Genomic DNA, 24,172 nt, shown 5'->3' on the forward strand with positions numbered 1-24,172 from the left:
TAGGTTTGTTTGTTTGTTTGTTTTGGTCGTTTCCAGCTCTGGGCTCCTGTTTCTGGTGATCCAATCCCATTTATGGTCGCCCTCACGCCAGATTTGTAGTCTGCCCATCCCCATATTGGTCCACCTGCTCCTTTTTTTTTATTGGGGAGAAGCCAGTAACTCATGCCAGGCCTTGTGGACATGGCAGACTTCGTGCAAGATCTGGGGAGTCAGAGGGGGTTTGTTTCTAGTTGTGCAAGGAGCAGACAGCCTTAAATTACTCTCCGACCATCCCATTTGAAAACACACTTTGGGTAGCTTAAGGGCAGCCATTTCCTGCTGGGGCTACCTTCCCACCCTGCCCCTCACTCTCTCACCATCTTGCTTATACCTGCTGCCAGCATACCCTCACCCCTGACATCATTTCAGGAAATTCTGAATTCCTCTTACTCCATAGTGCAGCAAGAGCTCCTTCTAACCCTTCTCAGCTCAGCTCCAGGCCCATCTTTTCACTTCCAAAACCCATCAAGTTCCTCCTTGTTGAGTAAAAGAGTGTTTTGGGTGGCACCTGGGTGGCTCAGTGGGTTAAAGCCTCTGCCTTCGGCTCCGGTTGTGATCCCAGGGTCCTGGGATCAAGCCCCATACTGGGCTCTCTGTTCAGCAGGGAGCCTGCTTCCCTACCCCCCAACCCTGCCCACCTGCCTCTCTGCCTGCTTGTGATCTCTGTCTGTCAAATAAATAAATAAAACATTTTAAAAAAGTGTTTTGGGATGAATACCATCCATTCTGCTTAGAAAATATTTGCAGTTTTAAATAGCACTTTTTCAACATTACGTAATTTCAAAGATTACGAAAAATGTTAAGTATTCTTTTCCTTCAATTAGTCTCTCCCACCTCTTTTCATAGTTCTCCTGGTGAACCCCCTCCTTTGGTAGCTGGAAACCCAAGGTGAAGAGTTGCACCTGCTCTCTGGGGGCCCTTGTGGCTCCCTGCTTCTCTCTCCCTGCCCATGTCCCCTTCCCCATCAACTTGATGGCGTGTTCAGCGATGTTCTCCAGTCTCTCCTGGTGATACCACACCCCTGGTATGGGAAAATGGCTGAGGAGGGACGGAGGGACTGGGGAAAGAGCCTCGTTCATAATGTTCATCTTAGAACCAATCTGGAGGACATCCTTGCCCTAGTTCCCAGCACCAAGTCGGTCACTGTGGCATCAGCATCATTTCTTAGGACTGCCAGGCACACAGGTCTTTGTTATCTTTCAAGTTCACCCCAGGACACCAAATGGCCATGGCTGCTGGAATGGGAGGGTCCTGGCACAACAACAAGAGAGACCTATTAAGATCCCTCCAAATGAGGGGTGGGGTGGTATTTGTGTGGGAAACCTTCCAACACGCTCCTGGTCCTGAGTCCTCATGACTGTCCAACCATCCAGGAGACACACATCTGCTGTTGTCAGAAACTGCCCCAGCATCAGGTGTTTGGAGAGGAGGAATTAACACAACCCCACAGTCCACAGTCCGGTGGAAAGGGACTCAGATCAACAAATCACTATAAAACGTGCCAAGAGCTCCATCTAGGGATACAGAGGAGCATGAGCACTGGCAGGTTGTCCGGCTGTTAGAGCAGGCACGGCGTTACCCCAATGTTTATAGCAGCAATGGCCACGGTTGCCAAACTGTGGAAAGAACCAAGATGCCCTTCAACGGACGAATGGATAAGGAAGATGTGGTCCATATACACTATGGAGTATTATGCCTCCATCAGAAAGGATGAATACCCAACTTTTGTATCAACATGGACGGGACTGGAAGAGATTATGCTGAGTGAAATAAGTCAAGCAGAGAGAGTCAATTATCATATGGTTTCACTTATTGTGGAGCATAACAAATAGCATGGAGGACATGGGAAGACGAAGAGGAGATGGGAGTTGAGGGAAATTGGAAGGGGAGGTGAACCATGAGAGACTATGGACTCTGAAAAACAGTCTGAGGGGTTTGAAGGGGTGGGGGGTGGGAGGTTGTGGGAGCCAGGTAGTGGGTATTAAGGAGGACACGTATTGCATGGAACACTGGGTGTGGTGCAAAAACAATGAATACTGTTACGCTGAAATTTAAAAAAAAAAAGAGGGGGGGTCCATGTGCAATACTATGATGTCTGTTTCACCATCACTTTCTGCGGCTAGAATGCTGGGTGCACCCAGCCCTGGGAGGCTAGGCCTGGAGAACTCCGCAGACCAGCACAGATGTTAGCACTGAAAGCTCTGATGCCATCCGAGGTCACTAATGGGAATGAAGAGATTTGGTTTTAAGAAGGTACATTCAGCAGCAAAGCAGATGAAGTGCTGGGGCTGAGGGAGCCACTGGTAAGGACATGGGGCTCCTTGTCCCCTACTCGATTGCCAGTTGTGGAGGGGAGGGCCTACAGCTGCTGTGCTCACCACTATTCCAAGTCTAGACCCTCAGATACTATAAGAAATCTCATAGCGTTATGGACTGAATATCTGTATCCCCTAATTCACATACTGAAATCCTAATTCCCAATGGAATGGTATTGGAAGGTGGGACATTTGGGAAGTGATTAGGTCACAAGGGCGGAGCCCCCATGAATGGGATCGGTGCTCTTAGAAAAAGCTCCCAGAGATCTCTCTTGCCACATGAGGCCACAGCAAGAAGACAGCATCTCAGAACCAGGAAGCAGGTCCTCACCAGACTCCAGATCTGCTGCTACTTTGAGCTTGGACTTCCAGAATTTTGAGAAATCACTATTTGCTGTCTGAGGTCCCCAGGCTATCGTATTTTTGTTAGAGCAGCCCAAGCTAAGACAGTGCAGGTGGACAGGAAGTGAGGCAGCCTGGCAAAGGTGGGGCCCAGAGCAGACCTGCTCCACATGTCACCCCAGAGAGGTGGGCTGGGAGCGGAAGGCCTGGATCTGCACGGCTGCCGAAAGATCGAGCTGCGGCCAGGATGCTGCCACACCAGGGACTTGGCCTCTACACCTTCCAGGAGCACCTGCACTTCTCTGTGAGGGTCCCTTGGTTCTTTCCACCTTCCGTTCCTTGGGGTGGCTCCGTCCATACAGGGCAGCGATGGTGGCATGGGGGGTGGGGACAGGATTCATCTTCAGGGCTGGCAGACGACCTGACCGTGGCCGACCTGACCGCAGGCTACCTGACTGCGGCCTGCGGTCTCCCAGCTCACCCGCCACACCTCCCTCAGGGCCCCTCAGAACTCCTGCCTTTAAGACTGTGAGGGCAACAGTGAAGTCATGTCAAGGCCGGGAACCAGGAACGCCAAAGCTCTTGTTTTCTTAAGGAAAAAGTAAACAAACTCTTTGACCACACCGGAGTTTGATTGGATTAAAAAAGTGTATTGGATTTCCAATACTAAATAAAAACATGAAATTGTTTTTTAAAAAGCCATAGAGTTTACAGCATCAACTACAGAAAAGGCCAAACAAGTGTGTACAGAAACCAGGCCCCAGCAGCCCTCCAGGCCCCCCTCCAGCAGGCAACAAGGCAACAGACACGTTTGTTCCAAATCCTCCTGAAGGAAGCTGCCGAGCAGCAGCGCAACTAGGACATTACAAGACACACAATGGTTTAATTTCAAAAATCACAGGAATATGTAAGAAAATGTATTAAACTGTGAAAAGGTGCAATACAGAATAGCTTTCCTTTTTCTTAATTTTAAAAAATCCCCCAACTTTGAACAGTTATTTTATTTAAAAATAGGCCCCTCCCCCCGCCCCCGTTCCGCGGCAGTATCCAGGTGCCGAGGCCCTGAGGTAACACGAGTGTCAGGGTTCGCGGGAGGGAACGCCCCGAATACCGAGCACGTTTCTTTGGGCAAAAGGTAAGACAGCTTCTGGGGAATCTAGCCCTCCTGGTGTCCAGAGTGCTCTCCTCAGGACCAGTTTAAGTGCACTGGTTTTCCAGAATCCCACCTGGCACAGTCCTCTGTGACCGGCTGGCATGCGGCGGGACTCCCGGCATTGCACTTCTCATTGCCCCCAAAATAATAAATACAGAGTTCATCTACAAAACCAATATGTGTGAAGACCTCAAAAGGAGAAATAACGACTGTACAAAGGCAAGTGGGGTGTCTGTGGGGCCAGGGAAGAGCCCAGGGCCCCTGGGGCTGGTGGCCTGGGTACCCGCCCGTGGTCTCAGCGGCTGACCTCTTCCTGGCTACAGAAACAAAGCCTGATGCGCCTTCCACACTGCCTTCTGGGGAGCTGGGGGGAGTAGGGGAAGATGCCTGATGGTCAGTCCTGGATTTTGTTAATATTCTCAATATTAAAAAAAAAAATAACCCACCTCAGCTCCTTACCTTTTTAAGACAAAGAACGTAAGGGCTGTTTGCAAAGGCAAAGGGCCTCCCAGCATGTCCCAGGAGCTTCCTGCTACCCCGTGCTGATCAGGGGCTTCGCTGAGCTGCTGGGATGGAAGAGGTGGTGGTCACCTCTGCTGTCCCTGACCCCTGCTACCTCCAGAACAATGTTCAGAAAGGAGTGGAGAGCCTTGGGGGTGCTGCAGCCCCTGCCGGCCTCGTTCTTGTGAGTGCTTTCCCTAAGGGGCTCTGAAACACGGCAGCGAGAGCCAGACCGGCCAAGGACAGGAACTAGAGAGAAGCAAGGAGTCCTGTGAGGAAACCAAGTGCCTTTCTTTACCTCCCGCGACCCCCAGGGAACACATGGAGACAGCAGGAAAGGACTCCATCTTGCCCCCTGACTTTCCGGGAACGGCTGGGGCTCTCGGCCTGCTCCGCGTCACTCCAGAGATCGGAAGTGCAGCACTGGCTCCTCAGCATGGACATTCTCACCAGGATGTGACCCACTCATCAGGGCAGCTAAGTCCTCGAACTCACCTATTGCACAGAAGAATTTTTTAACAAGACCCAAATGAAAGTCCAGTTGCAACTTAGTGACAATAGAGATGGACATGCCAGGACAGGACGAAAAAGAAGATGCTTCCGTTCTCTGCAGGCTTCTGGAAGAAAGCACGACGACTGAAACATTCACAGACCTCAGCAGCCCCTCCACTTCCTATTCCCAACCCCCCGGCCCACCCCCACCCCAATACTTTGAAACTGCACAGAAAGCAACAAATAAGTCTTTTCAATGTTACATTTCATTCAAATAGATCTGTGATCTCACAGTGATGAGAGGAGAAAAGTCAGGCCTTTAATAATTATAATAAAAAATAATAAAAAAGCTTACAAACAGCAATGCAACATTTCCTCCCCCCTCAAAGTGATGGATTAACAGCTGGTAGAGGATGCAATGACTCGGAATTCAAAAATTAAAACAAAAAACAAGCCAACCCCTGGAACAACCCACACTGTCAATGACTTTCCATACGTAATTCAGACAAGTAGTCAAATGTTAACCACTTGTGGAGAACACCATGGACTCCCTTGGTTTTTCTTTCGAAGGTAAAATAAAATAGGACACAAATAAAACTGTACGTGAATGCCAATGTCTACACTCCATGAAGGTGATGCGGCCGCAGTACGAAGACACAGCCTGACCACAAAATGAAATGTACGGTGCACTTCTTGCCTCTTCCCCGGACACAAAATTTTGGCCCATGGTGCCCAGTCCTGCAGGGTATCAGCAGGCAAAGGGAAGCCGCCTTGATACGGGCTTCTTCCAGGCCGACCAGGAGAAGGCAGGTGGCCGTGCCTGGAGCCGGCCCCACGCAGGGGCGCTGGCTGGTCTGCTCGCTCGCTCTGTGTTCTTAAGTGCTGTCTTAACGTGCTCTGTACAATCCTTGCTTTCCAGGCTCTGTCCCAAGACTTCTCGACCCAGGTCTGCAGTCAGGTCCTGGGGAAGGTCTCATGCTGTCGTGATGGCATTTAGGTCCTTCATTAGTCCTTCCAGGTGGGCCATCTCTTTGGTCAGCTCATCTGGTTCATAGCTCTGGGGAAAGAGAAGGCACATAAGCCATCAGCTCCGCTCCTGGCGCAGAGGAGATGCTCAGGGATGTCTGCTCAAAGTATGAGTGCATCTGTTTCACACCTCTGGGCCTGCACACAACATAGTGTGACCGGCACACTTGCAGGCCACGGGACACACACTCGACATCCTGGCTGGGCTGGTGGCCCAGGAACTTACACTCTCGGAGTCTTCCAGCATCCTTGTGGTCTCCTGCACGTCAGGGGCACTGGGCACCACCACTGGCATCGGAGGCCGGCTCCTTCCTAAAGTCCCAATGGAGGCTGTCTTCACCGAGTGAATGTGATGGTTCAGAGCTGAGGGGAAAGGGTACTATTAGGGGTGTGGCTGAGCTGCTCCCCCAGATCTCATGAAGGCAACTAAGGTCCAGATGCTGCTTCAGGGTGAGGGATGCACCCAGACCCAGTGTGCAGCTCTTGCTCTGAAAAGGCACTGCACTCAAGGGAAGGAGGGCGAAAGTGGCCAGAGAAACAGTTCCATCTGGCTTTAGAAAATTAGAAGTAAGGTCAAAATTCCTTTCATAATAATAAATTTTTGCCTCTGCACTGATGGTATGAAAGCAACAGTGGGTAAAACCGCTGTAGCCTTAGCATAAATTAGGGCAGTGGCACCAAACTGCAAAGTCATTCACGGACATGCCTAACATTAAAAAAAAAAAAAAAAAAGCTGGTTTAACTTAAGATCATCCTTAATGAAGTAATAAAAATTACTTTACTAAATCTCCACCTTGATTATACAACCTTTATCCTATGTGACAAAATGGAAAGTATGTATAAAGTACTTCCGTCTACTACACGACGGTGTCTGACTGGAGCTCAGGACTTTTGTGACAGCTTGAGTTACCAGAGGAACTGTGGCTTCTGTCATGAAACACCAATGTCAGTCCAAAGAAAGAATGACAGACATACCAGTTATTCAGACTTGAGCACTGGGCAGACATTTTCTAGATGGTAAATAAAGTAAGCCAGTCGCTTCAAGTAAAACAATGGACAGTTTTTATCTCCAATGATAAAATACAAGTTTCAAGTGAAAATTAGAATCTTAAAAAACTTGTATGTGCCACCAAGAGCTTGAGAGACTCCCAACACTTACAGACTTTGGTGATACTAATAAATGTATTTTTACATTTTGTATAACGAACTGTGTTAAGTTTTGGAGGATCTGTATAACTTAGTGAATCAGTATTTTCCAAATGATGTCCAATATCATGCATTCAAAGTACAAGATGGATGGATTTTCATGAAACAGAGTACAAGCAGTTCATGGGTATGGCTATATTACATTACAAACAAACCTATAAGAAAATACAACTTCTTGTGTTTTGCTATAGTATTAAAAAAAGAATATCCAGTCTGAAAAGATTACAAAAATACTCTTCTCTTTCCAACTTCCTATCTGTGAGACCAGGTTTTCTTCTTACACTTCAACCAAAATAACGTTTTGCAACAGACTGAGTACAGAAGCAGGTTTGAGAATCCAGCTCCCTCCTATGAAGCTGGACGTTACAGGGATTTGTGAAAATACAAGACAATGTCACTTTTCTTTCTATATTTTTGTTTTGGCAAGTTATTTTTCATAAAAATATGCTATTTATTTTACATGATAGATTTGCTATTTTTAAATGAGTTAATAAAAAAGCTTAAACTTTTCTGTTTTAATTTCTAATACACTAAATATTGGTAGACCTAGCCCATGTAAAGAAAAGATCCTTCATGGTCTCAATAGGTTTTAAGACTATAAAGGGGTCCTGAGACCAAAAAGCTTGAAAACCACTGACTTACTCTAAAACAGACCATCATAACAGATGTGGAGAAGTAGGGATAAGCATGCTTTTCAGGTTAGGTGCTTCGTGGGGACCAGATGAACTTGAGCAATTGACTTCCGTCCCATCTGAAGGGTCCCCTTACTTCCATGTCTTGTCCTCCCCAATCCTTCCCTACCTTGTAGGAACCCTACAGAGGGAGGCATCTTGGGGAGGCTAAGTGGACTACATCTGTTGTCCACACCTATAGCCACTGGATTTTACCACCAAGAATTCTGCACCCAAAACACGATTCAGAAAGTCAGCCCTCACCCCCACAATATTATTCTCTAGTTCATATGCATTGCCCAGGGAGGGGAGCCCACATACTTCTTGAAAGGGGCAATGACTTCCAGCTACTCTGAACTACTAGGATAAGCCTGGAAGGTATTTGCTATTGTCAAAGAGGTGACTTGTGCCACAAGCCAGAGCCAAAGGGTCCCGCCAGTGGTGCTGCTGTCCTCACTCACCTTGCTGGGATAGTAACGGTGTGCTTGGCAGCGCGGGATCATAGGTGGGAGGGCCTGGGGGTGGGATTGCCGGCACAGCAAAGCTCTTCAATGGGTGGGAAGGGCGCACGTGGGCTGTAGGAAGACTCTGGCCTGAATCTTCCTCTTGGGAGCTTGCCAAGTAAGAGGAACTGGTAGCACCTTCAGGGTCCTGGTGATCAGTACAGCATGTTTGAGACGAGGAGGCTGGCATGGTGTCAGTGCTGGGGGTATTTCGAACGGACTCTACAGCAGGAAAGTCTAAATGTTAGCATTTCTTCTACCATTAAACACACGCACATACCAGGGTTCTGGCTACTTCTAAGGGCCTCTGAAATCAGCTCAATAAGCACTCAGGACCAGTGTTAGTCCAAGGGAACATGGATTAGCACCACTGCCAAGGCCAGGTAAGAATGGACTAATTCAAAAGCGTCCCAAACAACTTTGCCAACCAGCTGCTCTGCTGAAATGTTCTCGCCCACACAGCTAAGTGGTCAAAATTTTACAGCATTCTCTTGAGTACTTAGTAGGGAGTAGACATAAAGGTTCCCGGGGCTACTGTCTATTAAGATGTGAATATAAAAGGAGATTAAAAACATCACTCATTGACTGACCGATGGTCTTAGAAACTGGCCTGTCATAGATAACATGTCTGCCTGACAAGCACCAGATGTGCCCAGAAGGCCTGCCAGTTACTACAGAAGAGGCAATGCCACAGGACCTGCATGCCTTTGGGGGACTGTGCACGGCCTCACTAGAGCAAGAGCCCCACGGCTCAAGGGAGGCCTGGACAACCAAAGAGTCCAGAGGTCTGAAAATAGCTTTAAGAACATGCCACATAAAGGTGTTTGGGTCCAGAGGGAAAAAAATAGGGGGCGATCAGCCTGGAGAGGGGGACGACTAAGGAAGAACATGACAGTCTCCAAATACGTGAAGAGGGGTCAGAGTTGTTCCAGAGGCAGCGTGGTGGGATAGAAAAACCACTGGCTTTGGAGTCAGATAAACCTGGGCTATAAATCTGGCATACAATCTGGGTTAACTTGGCAGGCACTGAATCTGGGTCTCTTTCGTCACCTACAAAACAGGGAGGACAACATAATTCAGTGAGGATTGAGATGATGTATGAAATGTGCTGAACACGGGACCTGAATAATTGATAAGGTTCATTTCTTTGTAAATTACTGAGCATTTACTCTGAGCCAGCCACTATGCTGTGTGCTCCACATTCATGAGCTCATTCTATGCTCACAGTAACTCAGAAGGCACCGGGATGTTAGGTGCTGCTCATGGACTCAGAATGGCAAGGGCAGGAGTCCGAATCCCTGCGCCCCAACTCCTAAGCCCATACTCAGAACTCCCACATTACACTGCCCTTCCATTTACAATACTACTGGTCCCCTTTAAAAGGAAGCCCTTGTAAACAGTGTGAGCTGGTGTGGACCCACATCGCTAACCTGAGGATGGGTCTGGAGACACCAGCTCAGGGCAAACGAGCCTGTAGAAATCCAACCTCTCCCCGCCCTTGTTACTGAGGTAACATTGAATCTATTCCCTTGGGCTCCCAGGAGACAGGATGCCCCAGTCATGAGTGTTAACTTAACCTCAGATTAAAGATCTTGGGTCCCAGGGGTAAGGGACTCACACACCTTCCCCCAGTGTGGAAAGCCTGGCTGTGATAACCCTACTAGGCCTATGTCACTTCTCATCCTCTCAAGAGGTGCACTGAGGACCTCATTTCTTTGCTTCCTAGAGTCAGCGATAACCACAGCTAGGGAGCTGCTGGTCTTACTCTGTGCAATCCTGGGCTGGGGAGAAGCCGGTTAGAAAGGGGAGTAGGGGGTAGGAGAGAAGCAGCAGACTCCAGCCTGGACCATGTCAGCCTGTGTTGGGAGACGGGTCAGGTCAGCTCTGGGCACACAGGTCACCTCGACTGCCTGACTTTGATGTATAAGCTTCTCAGGGTCCAAGAGGTGGTGGGAAATGTGAAAAAGGAGAATAGTGTTGCCTACCTGAGTCAGAACCCTGGCCTGCTGCCACATACCAGAGCTACCTTGCTATGTAACTGGAGAGGGCACTGGCCATGTTATATTCCCAGTAAAGGGTGTCACACGGCTGCCCCACAAGGAAAACTATCCGGTCATTAAGATTTCTCCCTTGCCTAAGGGCCTGCTTCCTGAATGACTTCCCTCTCAGGGTTTAAGCCACAAAGTTTACACTGGCCGAGGTCTTGGACAAGTGGAAAGTGCTCTTCCTGTGTCAAGTGGTGGCTCTCTAGGGCAGTGACAGCCCTACTCTGGCCAAGCCCTAGCCAAGCTTAGCCCACATGCATAGGGCTGGTGGCAGCACCGAGCTCCAGCGACCCAGGAAAATATAACGGTGAAAGAATGTGGATCATTTCAAGACACTTGCTCTGTGCTCCTGAGCTGTCTTCAGTGACTTTCCCTGTCATTAGTTTACCTTCTTTATGTCCCTCTGGTCATTAAAGGGAGGAACCCTATAGTGATACAAATCACTACTTTCCCTCTCTTCACTGTCTGCCCAAGTTTACTGAGAAGAAATTTTAGCAGCACTAGGCCACCTGGATCAGGGCGGTGAGGGCCGCTCTGCTCCTTGCCAACCTTCAACCCCCTCCTAGTCGGAGAGGAAGGAAGAGGGGGCTAATCTGATTGAGAAGAGCCTGACATGCCCTCAGGCAGGCCCACATCCTAGTGGGTGGGATTCTTCTGCCTTAAAAATAGAGAAAGATAGGACACAAAAACTGCTTTCCAAGAGCAGATCTGGAAGCCTGCTTTCCAGTCTCTGTTCTGTCTGAGGCTAGCTCTATGAGGCAGAATTTGGTTCTCCAGACAATGGCCAGTGGACTGTCTTTCCCTAAAGCAAGGGCCCCAAACCTCGATCTGGAAGGACAGAGCAGGAAGGCCCATTTTGGACACAAGTTTAAGTGGCATTCTCCATTTGGTTTGGAGAGTGCAAACCAAGTAAAGGTTTGGGAGTGGCAACTCTGGGGGTGGGTAGGCATCCCCTTAATAAAGCTGTGATCTTCATTTGATGTTTTGGGTATGTTTCAAATTGATCAAAGCTTAGAGAGGGGGAATGTTATTGGTAACCCAAACTTCTAGCATGAGGTTTTGAGGTACTTTTGAAGTGGAATTCACTTGAAATTCCCTTATTTTCCAGAATGAGCAAAATTTAGTTCTACTCATGTTGTAACTATTAACAGACACATTTCAAATGATGGAGAAAGAACATACTGTACATACGAAAAGTTACTAGATTTGCACCTAACACTGACAGGATGGAAGTTAATTTTCATCTAATGAGGACTAACAGTATTTGTTCCACTCCTCCTTGAAACTGTTCAAGGTGGGGGGAAGGCCACATCTCGTGTCTGAAAATCATCCCGAATGAGTTTTCCGTTCAGATTAGAAGATTAAAAAATAAACAAAATATGACTGAATCAAGATGCAACTTGATGAAACAAGACATGGTTATGTGATTTGAGTTACTACGTTTTTACTAAGAGGACACCTTGCACCGAGCACTTATCAACTTAGGGAGAAAAAAATGGGGGGTGGTGAATTTTATAGAAATCAATCTGAGTCAGTAACAGAAACGTTATGATACATAAACAACACAGAAAAATTCCAAATCCTTCTAGGCAGGGCAAGTCCTTCCCAGTTCAGCTTGCCAACTCTGGGAATGCTTTCCATCTGGGGCTCGAGCCTCATCTCTCACCTGTGGAATTGGCCCTGTCTGAAAGGGACAGGGATGTGCCAACGGGCCACGGGCTGCCCGGGTGGTAGAGATGACTGCGAGCTGGAGAAGCGAGGCTGCTGGAGTGGAAATGATGGTGAGGGTTATCGAGGGGATGGATGGGATGGGCACTAATCACAGCTGTGGATGAACACAAGACAGAGAAGTGCTTAACATGCTTGCACAGACACACACAAGTCACCGTTCCAGAGCAAAGCCACCCCTGCCCCTCCCACGCAGTACAACCATTCCCTTGGCTTCTGGGGGGCAGCTGGCTGGTGTGAACAATTAGCCATGGATTTCACTTTTTTTTTAAAATCAACATGCTCCTATGCATGTATCTATCTATCTACATACACACACACACACACCTCTGAGGAATACACACTAAAATGTTAATGTGATTATCTTGGGGGATAGCATGGTTAGGAGTTAAAAAAAAAAACAACTTCTCTTGGTTTATTTGTATTTCCAATTCCTCTACAATAAACATGGATTGCATGAGTTATTAAAAATATCTATTTGAATATGTTACAAAATATAAATCCATATGCAAACAAATGATGATTTAGGTTTCTATCATTTTTTTCTCCTGCTAAAAAAATAGAAATTTCTTTTCCTTTGAGTATATTCCTAGTACGTTCTGTTTTTTTCTTATTGTTGAATGAGGCATGCAATAGGTATTTAGGCTGAATAGACGAGTTTAAGCAGTTTAATCAGTTAATCAGTTTTTCCTATCTTAAAAGGAATGTAAATAGAACTGAACTCGTCTAGCATGAAAAGCATGAAACACAGCTCTATGGCACCGTCTCTTAACTGCTTCTAGTCTGGGAGCTCGGCCACATCCATTCACATTTTAAAATATAAACGGTTCTTTCCTAATTGCAATCCTTCCTTCTATATTGGCTAAGGAATTAAATTTGCTGCATTTTGCTAACGAATCCAAATTTCCACACAGATATTCCATATATAACTTACTATGAAGACAAAACACTCCTTTAATGAGGCTTCATTATCGATCCTAGAGATGCAAACAAAATCAGAAGCCCAGTTGGGGCTTCTCTTAGGTACTCCCTTAGAGTAGTTTTAGAAACAGAACGTTTAAGACCAGCACGGACAGCTCTAAACCCCTCAAATAGGAAAAGAGGTGGGGCTGACTAGGAACACAGGGGACCTTTTTTTTCCTCTAAGCAAGGGCTTCCCGAACTGTGATAAAACTTAATTAACCTCTGGAGTCTATTAAATGTCTCTGTCACCAAGGATCTCCGTAGATCTTTGTAGGGCCACTCAACATTACTCTAGTGACGAAAAATTCTAGACACTTTTATTCTCCAGCTATTTTCTGCCCTGGCCAATTGCCAGACAGGCAGATGGCACAAGCAACCACGGGCCCTGAAGTGTCACTGCTCCTTCCCTCCTTAAGGTCTGGGGAAAAAACAGGGGCGTTCCCTGCACTCAGAGGCCAGAAGGCTCAGATGGTCCTTAGGAACAAAACACAACTTGGAAAAGCCAGCAGAGGAGATTCAGGGTAATCTGGGAGGCAGCACCTCCTTTAGGGGAAGAGAGGTGGTTTTCCGAAAGGAAGCTTCAGCATCAGTATTTTCTAGAATTAAGGCCAGGGGGAACAGAAGAAACCTCCTGGCTTTTACCTAGGAAGTACAATGTGAGAAGCATTCTCAGTATGCTGGACTCTAGCACAGAAAAACAGAAGTGACTTTCTCTTTTTAAAGGCATTTCCAGTCTTTCCAAATTGGGTATATAAAAAAGAAGATGATGTGAAAGCACCTCCCTAGAACACAGCCAGCAGTCACTAGCTGTCAAGGTGCTTCTGAGCAAGGCCTTGTACAAGGCTGAGTGAACCTCTGCCCAGTGTAGTCAAGTGCTTCCCAGCAGTGCTCAGCTGCTGAAGGCCAGGTGGGTGGCTAGTGGGGCAGACTCCAGGGGATGCAGCCTGAGAAAAAGGACTGGAGCCAGGTGGGGAAAAGGAGATGTCACAGCATACTGGAATACCTGTTTTCAGAATCTTGAATTAAAGAATCCACTCACTCACCCACCTACCGAGCCACAAATTAAATAATACTGTATATTTATGGGTACTCCTTGCCCATCCCCCAAAAAAGAAAATGAAAAAAAAAAAACAAAAAAAAAAACAAAAAACAACCTGATACCAACTGGTACAACATATCTTTTCTCCTTAGCATTTAAAAAGAAGCCAGTTTGGGTAAAACTAAAATCTTGTACAAAACAAACAAGCAGTCCTGCTATCATCCTGCTATACATCAAACACAACTGCAATGGGTTTATCCTTTTCAGACACTTACGTTTTTAGACCTGGGACCCCAGCCAGGGCACCTCTCATAAGAGGGAGACAATGATTTTCCCTGCATACTTCCAAGTTCAGGCCCTTCTTTTTTCATCATGGTCCCTACTTTGTGCAGAAATGACCTGCTAATCAATCAGTCCTTTCTCTTCCAAAGCTGACTTTTAGAATCTAGCATCTACATGTCTGTGCACAGTGAGTGTGACAGTGTGTGTGCATTTACACACCTGGATGTTTCACCAGTTTCCAAGTATAGGGAGCCATGGTTTACTTCTTTGGTGTGTAGGGTATCTGTGACTATTCAGATCTCTGTCACTTGTTGACAGAGAGGTGGCTGAGAGTTCTGAAATGGGACATCTTAAGAAATTAATAAAAAACTCAAAAGCTCATTTAGGTTAAACTGAAAAGTGATCAAGTAGATGCTTTCAGGATTTGAATCTAGGTGTCTGACAGTGCTATAGCTTACTGGGTATCTGTTCAGCTTACAACAAATGCTTCTGGTACAGAACTGGGAAAACTTGTTATCAGTAGGTAGGTGGCTTTTTCACTGTAGGATGGCACAGGGGACCCTCATCTGAAAGCCCCACTGTGCTAGCCGGTCAGAATGGCCTCCCTACCTTGAAAACAGTGACAAGGGAGAAGACACAGTAGTTTGAACAAAAGCATTGGTTTGTTCCACTGTTTTTTGGTTTTCAAACTTACTGTGAATTTCAAATATTATTAAAGGAGGCCAAGTAACTTTTATGTTTATCAAAGTGAAGCATGGTAAATTAAGGTTGAAAAATTTTGTTTCAAAAACTCTGTTCTGTAAACTTAAAAATCCTCTAAAATATAAAGTCAGTTAATTAAAAAAATAACAGGTGTCCATCAACACTGAATGTGTGTCAGGAAGTCTAAGGAATACTGTGACATCCAGCTATCCTTAGCTCCAGCCTGGAATGACGCTTCTCCATCCTCCTGTACAGATGCCATGCTTACTGTTAGGGAGACTGGTTACTTCTCTGTTCCTGGGAGACTGGGGTAGTTGGCTTTTTAGCTTATTTATCTCAAGAAAGATATAAATTGCAAAATACAAAAGTGTCTGGTATTTCTTGCCAAGATGCCAAAGCCTCAGTGGGTCATCTTTTGTGTCAGGATCACATGAAGTCAAAGACATCATTCGTAGTGGCTCCCCAGGACAACTGGGTAGACTGGCAGCACAGGGGAAATGAGAGGTTTCACTTACGCTGGGGTGGCTGGGAGTCAAAGGGCATCATCATTTTTGGTCTCATTCCCCGCCTTCCAGCCAGTGTAGACATGCTGTCCTCTGATTCATGCCCTAGACAGCAAATATGGATGTTAGTTATAAGCGTGTGCCCCAGGCCACTAAGCAGCCTCAGTGGTAAAACACTCCCAGTGGAGGGGTCAGAACTCGCGAACAAAATAATGGGGACAGGATGATTCTGCAGGAAGTGAAAAACAAGGAAAATGATCAGGAGCCCATTAGAGGAGTCTCTGCTGAGAGTCAGTGCAGTTGACATAATGTCGCCTACCGTGCTTCAGTCTGGAGTTTGAGTGTCCAGACCAAAAACATTCTGACCACCACAAAGAGAGGCAGACTCTAAAGGAAGGGAGAGGATGAAACGTACAGACATAGGCGAGGTTGTCTCAAATGCTTCGGTATCAACTTGCTGACACCTGAGAAGAGACCTAACGGATCTAGAAGGCTGTCTCATCTGGGCACGGAACCTCTCCCCAGTAACAAGCTATGTTCTTCCAAACTATCTATTCTTTATCAGATGTTGACCAAATCTCACAATACACATTTCTTTAAACCTAACCTCACATAGGAATCGCCAAATTCAGGCAACTGTAGGAAATGGAAAATGATTTAAATGGAAATAGTTCTCCCACATTTGGGGACAACCTGCACCTCTGTAAGAATTCCGCCTTTGATGGATGTTGCTGTCCATGGAATTGTCAACTGGTGTGATATCTTGAGAGTTACGAGGAATTGGAGTATCAGTCATGATGGGGTTTGGGTCTGGAGACTTATCGATGGGTTTCAGCTCCAGTCTCTCATGATGGATCCAGAGGTCCGGGGGTTTGACATCTTTGGAGTTCCCTTTGTACTTGTGGGAGCCATTCACTGATTTGCAAGCAGCTCGCTTCCTAGGCAAAAATTTAAGAGGGTTTTTTTTTTTTAAGATTTTATTTATTTGACACAGAGAGAGATCACAAATAGGCAGAGGGGCAGGCAGAGAGAGAGGAGGAAGCAGACTCTCCACTGAGCAGAGAGACCAATGCAGTGCTCAATCCCAGGACCCTGAGATCATGACCTGAGCCGAAGGCAGAGGCTTTAATCCACTGAGCCATCCAGGTGCCCCACGTGGGTTTCTATTTATTTATTTATTTATTTGACAAGTAGGCAGAGAGGCAGGCAGAGAGTGAGGAGGAAGCAGGCTCCCTGCTGATCAGAGAGCCCGATGCGGGGCTTGATCCCAGGACGCTGGGATCATGACCCAAGCGGAAGGTAGAGGCTTTAACCCACTGAGCCACCCAGGTGCCCTGAGGGTTTCTTTTTTTTTAAGTAGCTCTTTTGAACTTATTTGTGAAAAGGCTTGAATGATTAAAACCGCCCTTCTGAGAGATGCCTTAAGCAAAGGCAGAAACTAAAAACACACATACAAAACAACAGAAGACGGGAAAGAAGTTTACTTTTGTGAACAGTAAATGTATCTCTGCTTTGTCCACACATATTTCAAGATACATAAAAGCGCATATTTGACTACTGCATTGTGACTTTTTTTTTATTATCAACAGACTAGACAGCATTTTAAAATTAAGTTGTCTCTAAAGCAGAAGGTTTCTCAACTTCCAATTAATACAGAGAGAAAACTAATTAGAAATATAACATTGGAGTACAGGTGGAGTCTATGGCTCATAAAAGAGGAAGGGAACATTTCAGGGAACCCAAATCTAGGACTACCAAATGGATAAAAATGAAAAATGGATGACAGCGCCTACTTCTCTGTGCCTTAATTTCTCTATTCACTCACTCACACTCACTTATCCACTCAATAAGCATTTATTAGGTACCCACTGTATGTCAGTCAATCCCTGTACTAGACTGCTGTGCCCTCAGCATTTCTGGTCAAGTGAGGAAGACAGATGTTGATCTCATTATTTTAAAATATTCTGAGCTTAATGAAATGCCAAGTGTTATAGTTATTTTTTAATAGTTGGCATAAGGTAGCCAGGACAACGCTGGAGAAAGAAGTGACACTGAAGTTAAGACTTAAAGGAGGAAGGGAAGAAGATGCTTTGCAGGTGATTAAATCAGCTTATGTCAAAGCCTTGAAGCAGAACACAACAGCCTGATATATCAGAGGGCCCGTAAGAAGTCCTGAGTAGCAGAAGCACAGTGAACAATGTGGAGAATGATGAAATGATGCTGCAAAGGTAGCCTAGATCATGAAGAGCTTTTGGAGACCTGCCAAGAGTTTGACCTCCATCTATGAGATGAGAAATTTAGGAGGCAAAAATGACAAGACTTGGTGAATAAATGATGTGGGGTGGGGCGGGAGTAAAGAAGCAAGAGTTTGAAGCTAAGTCATTTACTCATATTGGAATTAATGGAAGTAGAAGCAGGCTTGACAGAAAAGATTATAAATTCTGTCTTGAACATGGTGAGTGCCCCTGAGACATTCAAGAGAAAACGTAGAAGAGGCAACAGAGTGTGCAAGTCTGAGACTCAGAGAGTGGCTTTGGCCAGAGACAGAAACACAGAAGTAACTGGAATGCAGACAGTAAATGAAGCCATGGGAGTAGACAGCACTGGGCGGGGAGCATAGAGAAGTAAGTCTAGGATCAGGTCCCGAGGAAGGTCTGATGGCTGGGTAGATAATGAGGAGATGTGAAAAAGAACATACAATCATGACATACAGGAGAAGAGAGTATTTCATGAAGGAAGGAAGGAGTAGCTGAGTTAAAAATACTGCTGAGAGATTAAGATAAGGACGAAAAAAATGTCTCCTGGCTTTAACAATATGGAGGTCATCGGTCCTCAGCAAAAGCAATTCGGTGAAGTGGTAGGAGCAGAATCCAGATCGTCAAGAAATGAAGCATCAGCAGGCAATGAAAGAATGCACGAGTATATACAGTAATCAAGAGATTCTGTGGTGATGGGAAGGATGGCTTTGTAAACAGCTAGTGGGGAGTAGAATATGGGTTGTAATTATAATGATTTAAGATAAAAGAGGTATAAGCACACTTACTTGCTGAAGAGACAAAGCCAAGAGAGTGAAAGGTTAGCTGTGTGGAGGGGAGAACAGCAAGTATAAGTTCTTAGAAAGATGAGAGCCACTGAGATCCAGAGGGTTAACGGAGAACTGGCTTCCGGTAGGAGGAAGTACACTGAAGGAGGTTTTGGATCATATGGTGGTACCTGGAGGTAGTTCTCATCTGCTAAGGGTGAAGTAGCTAATGAGGAATGTGTTGAGAAGCACTAAGGGGCTAGGCCATAAATACTCGGTCAGCTTTGAGTTTTAAGTGTCCATAAGCAGCTATAATTGAAATGGGAGATACTTCCTCAGAGGGGAAAACAAGTATGAAGAAAAGCTCATACATATTTTTCAGTGGTTCATGGAATGGCTGCAAAGATGGTCATTGGGAAAGGGAGAGGAGAAGCCCCATGAAGACTCGACACAATTCTTTTAAGCAAAAGGACCCAAATCTGTAGGATTTGCAGGTTCAAAGGACAGAGCCTATTACTAACTCACTTTTCTACCTCTCAATCTAAAGAATAAGTGCTTCTTTAAATTTACTTTTAATTTTAAATCCCCAAAGCACTAAGGAATTCCATCACTTTGTTTTTTAGATTCTTTTAAATAAAGATATCAAGATTTCTGAAACTAGATATAAAACCAAGTTCATAAAAGTAGATACATTTGAAATGCTGAACAAAGAAGCCTGCAGACAAGTTCTAGAATAGAAATAACATCATTGCTGATGTGTTTAAGGGAAACAGTTTTCCATATCAAAAGGAGACAGGGAGAGGTTTAAGAGGCAGTGACCAGAAAGTTTATAAAAGGAGCCCCCTGCTCCCTTGGAAAACAGATGCAATGCAATCTATGGTAAGCTATTTTGTTTGGGCAAAAGAAAAATTAAAAACCTCACAAAAACATACACAAAGTGACATAAAGCCATATCCAGTGGCAATGACAGGGCAATCTGTACTTGTCCTCTATACTGAAAACAAACATATTTATTGTCATTAAACACATGCATTGTCTTGCCTTGGGCAGACCAAGTCTGAGGGATAATCATAAACACTGACGTGAACTTGCCTTTCTCTTTTATGGAGCAATATCTCCATCTTATCATCTTTTAGGACCCACCAATTAAAGTCATTTTATTGCCCACACGTGTTTTTTGCTATTAGGGGTAACTCAGGAATCTTTTTATTTTTGGTATTCTGTCTCGCTGGCCAGATGCTGTATGTTAGGTGAAAGTTGTCTAGGGTCAGGGATCCTCTTAAGTTTAGGAGCATAGGCTGTTATCAAACAGTCTTATAACTGATTCACCTTGCTATCTGCTCTAGACAATTACCACAACTCTCAACATCCCAGAGGAGTTCAGGGCTCACAGTCATTTGACCCCTCTGCTAATTTGATATGCCAATTATAAATGAGACTATCTTATTCACAAAATCAGTATTCTCCCCCCACTGTCCCTGCCAGTCCTAAGCTTTCACACTTGGTAGCACTTCTTGAAAAAAAATTTTTTTAAGGATTTTAAAATTTATTTTAGAGAGAAACTCAAGCAGACTCTGCACTGATTGTGGAGCCTGACGTGGGGCTCGGTGTCACAACCCTGAGATCATGACCTGAATTGAAATTAAGAGTCGGAGGCTCAACCATCTGAGACACCCAGTCACCCCTTGAAAAATATTCTTAAATTAGATGTAGAATAAGAGGTCTATGGTCCTCTTCCATTTCAGGTGGCATCTGTGCCATGAAAAAGCCTGTAAGAATGCCCCTAAACTCCTGGGTGTCTGGCTCACCATGTGCTTACACAAACAGTACTCCAAAGCAGCTACCGGCAAGGCTGGACACGGTCCACTTCCCTCTCCAGACCTCTCCTCTCCCCTCTGTGACTCAAGAGGTTGAGTTAAATGACCTCTACCTGCCTTACTTGGCAACCTGCTCCTGGTTTCTGATGGGTCTGGCTGAGTGAAGACAGGCAAGAGACTGGAGAGTAGCAGGTGTTTTTATCCTGTCCCCTCCCTACAGCACTAGAGGCTGGCAGAGGACACCTTCCTCCCACCACACCCAGCTCCTGTCAAGAAGCCCTTTCCTACTACTTCAGATGTCTGAACATGGCTCTCTGTTCTTCAGAAAGACCTCTTGCCCTCTCAGGCCCAAGGGTGACAGTGGCCTATCATGGCTGCTGGTCCTTGAACATCTCTGCCTCATCTCCTAGCCCCACCTGTGACTCTGTAAACAGTCCCCTCATTAAACTTCCTTCCCCCATTTTGAGTGTGCACCTTTTTCCTGCCAGAACACCAATACACATTTATAAGAAGAGCCATTCTGCATTTCACTTACAAATATTTAAAACATCACTTTTCGTGCACAGGTAACCTTCAACTATATGGGACTGAACTCTGGGGAGTCCGTTTACACGCAGACTTTTAAAAGAGTTTTTACTTAAATTCCAGTTAATATACAGTGTAATATTAGTTTTGGGCATACCATATAGTAATTCAACACATCCATACATCACCGGCTCCTCACAAGTGCCCTCCTTAATCCCCTTCACCTCTTTCACCCATCCCCTGCCCACCTCCCTTCTGGTAGCCTCAGTGTGTTCTCTGTAGTTAACAGTCTCTTTCTTGGTTTGCCTCTTTTTTCCCCCCCTTTGCCTATTTGTTTTGCTTAATTTCTACAAGAGTGAAAAATCACATGGTATTTGTCTTTCTCTGAATGACTTACTTCACTTAGCGTAATACTCTCTAGCTCCATCCAGGTAGTTGCAAATGGCAAGATCTCCCTCTTTTTTATGGCTGCGTATTTCAGTGTGTGTGTACACACACACAAACTCACTACATCTTCCTTTTTTCCTCCTCATATCCAGGGTTAGAGTTGGGGCCAGCAAGAGGGTATGTGCCTAATATCCTGCAATTGAGAGACCTCTCTAGAGGGTTACAGTTAGGGGTTAGGGTTTGGGCTAGTGTATGTACCTGATACTCTATAGTTCAGAGATCTTGCCAGAGAATAAAACCCCAGACTTCTGCTTGGGCAGTAAGAGACATGCAGCCATCTACTGGGCTGAGGCAAAGAAGGGATTTGGGGCTCTAAATATGCTTTAACAGGTATTCAATTTTTCTTTCTGTTTTTATCTTTACCTTTAGGTCCATTTTCAGAAATACCACCAATTCTTAAATATTTGGGGGTCTTCTCCAGAATAACTGGGCTGCTTCTCAGCTTTTCTTATCATGTGTTCAGGAACCCACTTTCCAGATTTAGGATTAGGGTTAATGCTTGGTATCCATGTGTGGACTCTTTTTGATAAATACAGTATAGCACTGTAAATGTATTTTCTCTTCTGATGATTTTCTTAATCACTCTCTTTTTTCTAGCTTTCTTTTTTGTAAAAATAAAAAAATACTTTGTCTATAATATATATTACATATGTGATATATAATATGTATTACATATAATATATAACATACAAAATAGGTGTTAATAGTTTATCAGTAAGGCTTTTAGTCAATAGCAGGCTACTCGTAGTTTGCAGAAGTCAAAACTTAAAATTTATATGTGGATTTCTGACTGCATGGGGGGTGTCAGCACCCCTAATCCCTACATTGTTCAAGGGTCAACTATACTGAATGTTTAATCTCTTTGTACAACTCCAATTACAGAAGTCACAGAGGAACAAAAGAATAGATAACAAAAACCATGGGCCACATTTGGGGCTCCTTACTTTTTCTGGTGAGAGGTGGTGCGCCTGGTGCAAAAGACAGCAATAACCACAACCACCACAATGGTGACAACACCAACAGAAACAATGATGACCAGCAGCATGCTACTGTCCAAGGGAGAGGTGGGACTTCCATGCGGGCTGTTACTACCTGTAGAGGGAAAACCGGTACGTCTGTTAGAGTTCGAGAATTCAAAAAATGCATACACTCAGAATATGGAAACTTCATGTGAGAGTCTCTGTAATACACTCATTGCCTTGGATACAAGTGTCTCATGCAATCTACAGAGCCAAGTTTATGTGCTATGTACAGTTCTTAACACAGTGCCTTGCACAAAGCTGGTGTTTAGTGATGGCTTCCTGAATTAAAGTAAACATTATACTTGGACAAATGAAGGGCCTGCCCCCCGCCTGGTATCTTATGTCATATTATGCATAAATTTGTCTTATAAAGCATCATTTGTAAATCATTTAGATCATGATTTTCAAAAGCATTTAAAAAATGTACATTCAGAGAAAGCTAAGTTCTTCTCCACATTCAGATGTCTGAGATCACAAAAACTACTTGAAAAATACAGTCTGGGAAAAGAAAAAGAAAAATACAGTCTGCTTTTATAAATATAGTCTTTGCAAAGTTAATTCTCTTAATCAGTTTCAGGAAAGAGTAGATCTGTACATATGCATTAGTCTGACAAATATTAACTGAGTAGTTACTATGTGCCAGGCATTGTTCTAGGTACTAAGGATGCAAGAGTGTACAACAAAGATATGACTGCTGGGGTACAGGCAGAAAATAAACAAGAAATTATTAGTAATAACTGCTAAGAAAAAAATAAAATGACGGGATATGATACAGAGTGGGTGGCCATTTTAGACCGAGTGGTTGGAAAAAACTTCTCTAAGGAAATGGCATTTGAGCTGAGATTAGAGTGACAAGAAAGATCCCACCATGCGAAGATCTGGAGGAAGAATGTTCACGAGAGACGGAACAGCTAGCGGAAGGATCCTAAGGCAGGAATGAGCTTGGCAGGGAAGGGAAGAGAAAGGCGGCAGTGTTGCTCAAGCAAGGGGAGAGAAGCAAAGTTAGAGGGAAGAGAGTGAGCACGAAAAGACAGAGGCCAGATCACTGAAGACCCTGAGGAAACTTAGCTTTTCTTCTTTTTCTTCCTGTTTTATTTCCTCGTTGCTTACAGGATGAGGGCCGTTTTGTATCAAGGCCTCTTGTAATCTAGCTGTATTCGAACTCTTGTTCTTCTATTTTCTGAAACACATTTCTTCCCTTCCCACCTCGTTGTAAGTCACACATGCTCATTTATAAAACATGGGAAATCCCACCACACGGCTCTGGCTGCCATTGACAGCTGATGTCTTTCTTTCCAGCTATTCTCTCTCCTGTTTAACAGTCAGAGCTGCCTTACCAAGTAATGAGTATTAGTTTCTAGAAATGTTTAGGAAGAATCTTTCTACAAGTCTGGGAGACTGGGGAAGAAATCCCTAACATGAAGCTATGGCTTGGGAATCTGATTCCCAAATACAACCCTGGTTTATAAACTTTTTATCTAATTCAAGGTGTACTTAGAGTGGGAGCCCCTTCCATAACTGCATTAGCTGACCTCCCAGCTTCTGGTCGTATGGCTTTTATAGGCTACATCTAAGCACAGTGCTAAAATCTGGGCCGATTTAGGAGGGCTTGAGAGCTTCTTCTTCTCCATTTGGTTTAATTGTTTTTATTCCTCATTTCTGAGAAAAAAAGTAAGCAGATAGACAACTTAAATTGTACATACTGAACTTTAATAAAACATTTTTACATTTGGGAAAGACTACAGAACTAGGGGCCAATAAAGTTAGACCATACTGGGCCTTTAACTGAAAAGCTTTTATTAAGAACAGTGCCGAGTTATTGGGCAGGG

At 44.8% G+C, this 24,172-nt stretch overlaps 1 protein-coding gene across 8 annotated transcripts in view; it reads right to left on the reverse strand.

Annotated features, from left to right (window-relative positions):
• Nucleotides 1-4,958: 4,958 nt before the first annotated feature.
• The window catches only part of NEO1 (neogenin 1), a 234,041-nt gene continuing 214,827 nt past the window's right edge, over nucleotides 4,959-24,172 (reverse strand). For 6 of the 8 annotated variants that reach the window (XM_032342518.1, XM_032342523.1, XM_032342521.1 and 3 more), the window contains 7 exons: nucleotides 22,266-22,413; nucleotides 16,210-16,448; nucleotides 15,523-15,615; nucleotides 11,960-12,118; nucleotides 8,207-8,470; nucleotides 6,095-6,231; nucleotides 4,959-5,899 (listed from right to left, as the gene is read on the reverse strand). In XM_032342518.1, the coding sequence (XP_032198409.1) occupies nucleotides 5,816-5,899; nucleotides 6,095-6,231; nucleotides 8,207-8,470; nucleotides 11,960-12,118; nucleotides 15,523-15,615; nucleotides 16,210-16,448; nucleotides 22,266-22,413 (1,124 nt within the window). In that variant the 3' untranslated portion in view covers nucleotides 4,959-5,815. The remainder of the gene's footprint in view (nucleotides 5,900-6,094; nucleotides 6,232-8,206; nucleotides 8,471-11,959; nucleotides 12,119-15,522; nucleotides 15,616-16,209; nucleotides 16,449-22,265; nucleotides 22,414-24,172) is intronic. The other 2 variants (XM_032342525.1, XM_032342524.1) reach the window with 1 other exon arrangement.

The sequence above is a fragment of the Mustela erminea genome, chromosome 5, assembly GCF_009829155.1.
Source record: "Mustela erminea isolate mMusErm1 chromosome 5, mMusErm1.Pri, whole genome shotgun sequence".
In the NCBI taxonomy this organism is placed as follows: Eukaryota; Metazoa; Chordata; class Mammalia; order Carnivora; family Mustelidae; genus Mustela; species Mustela erminea.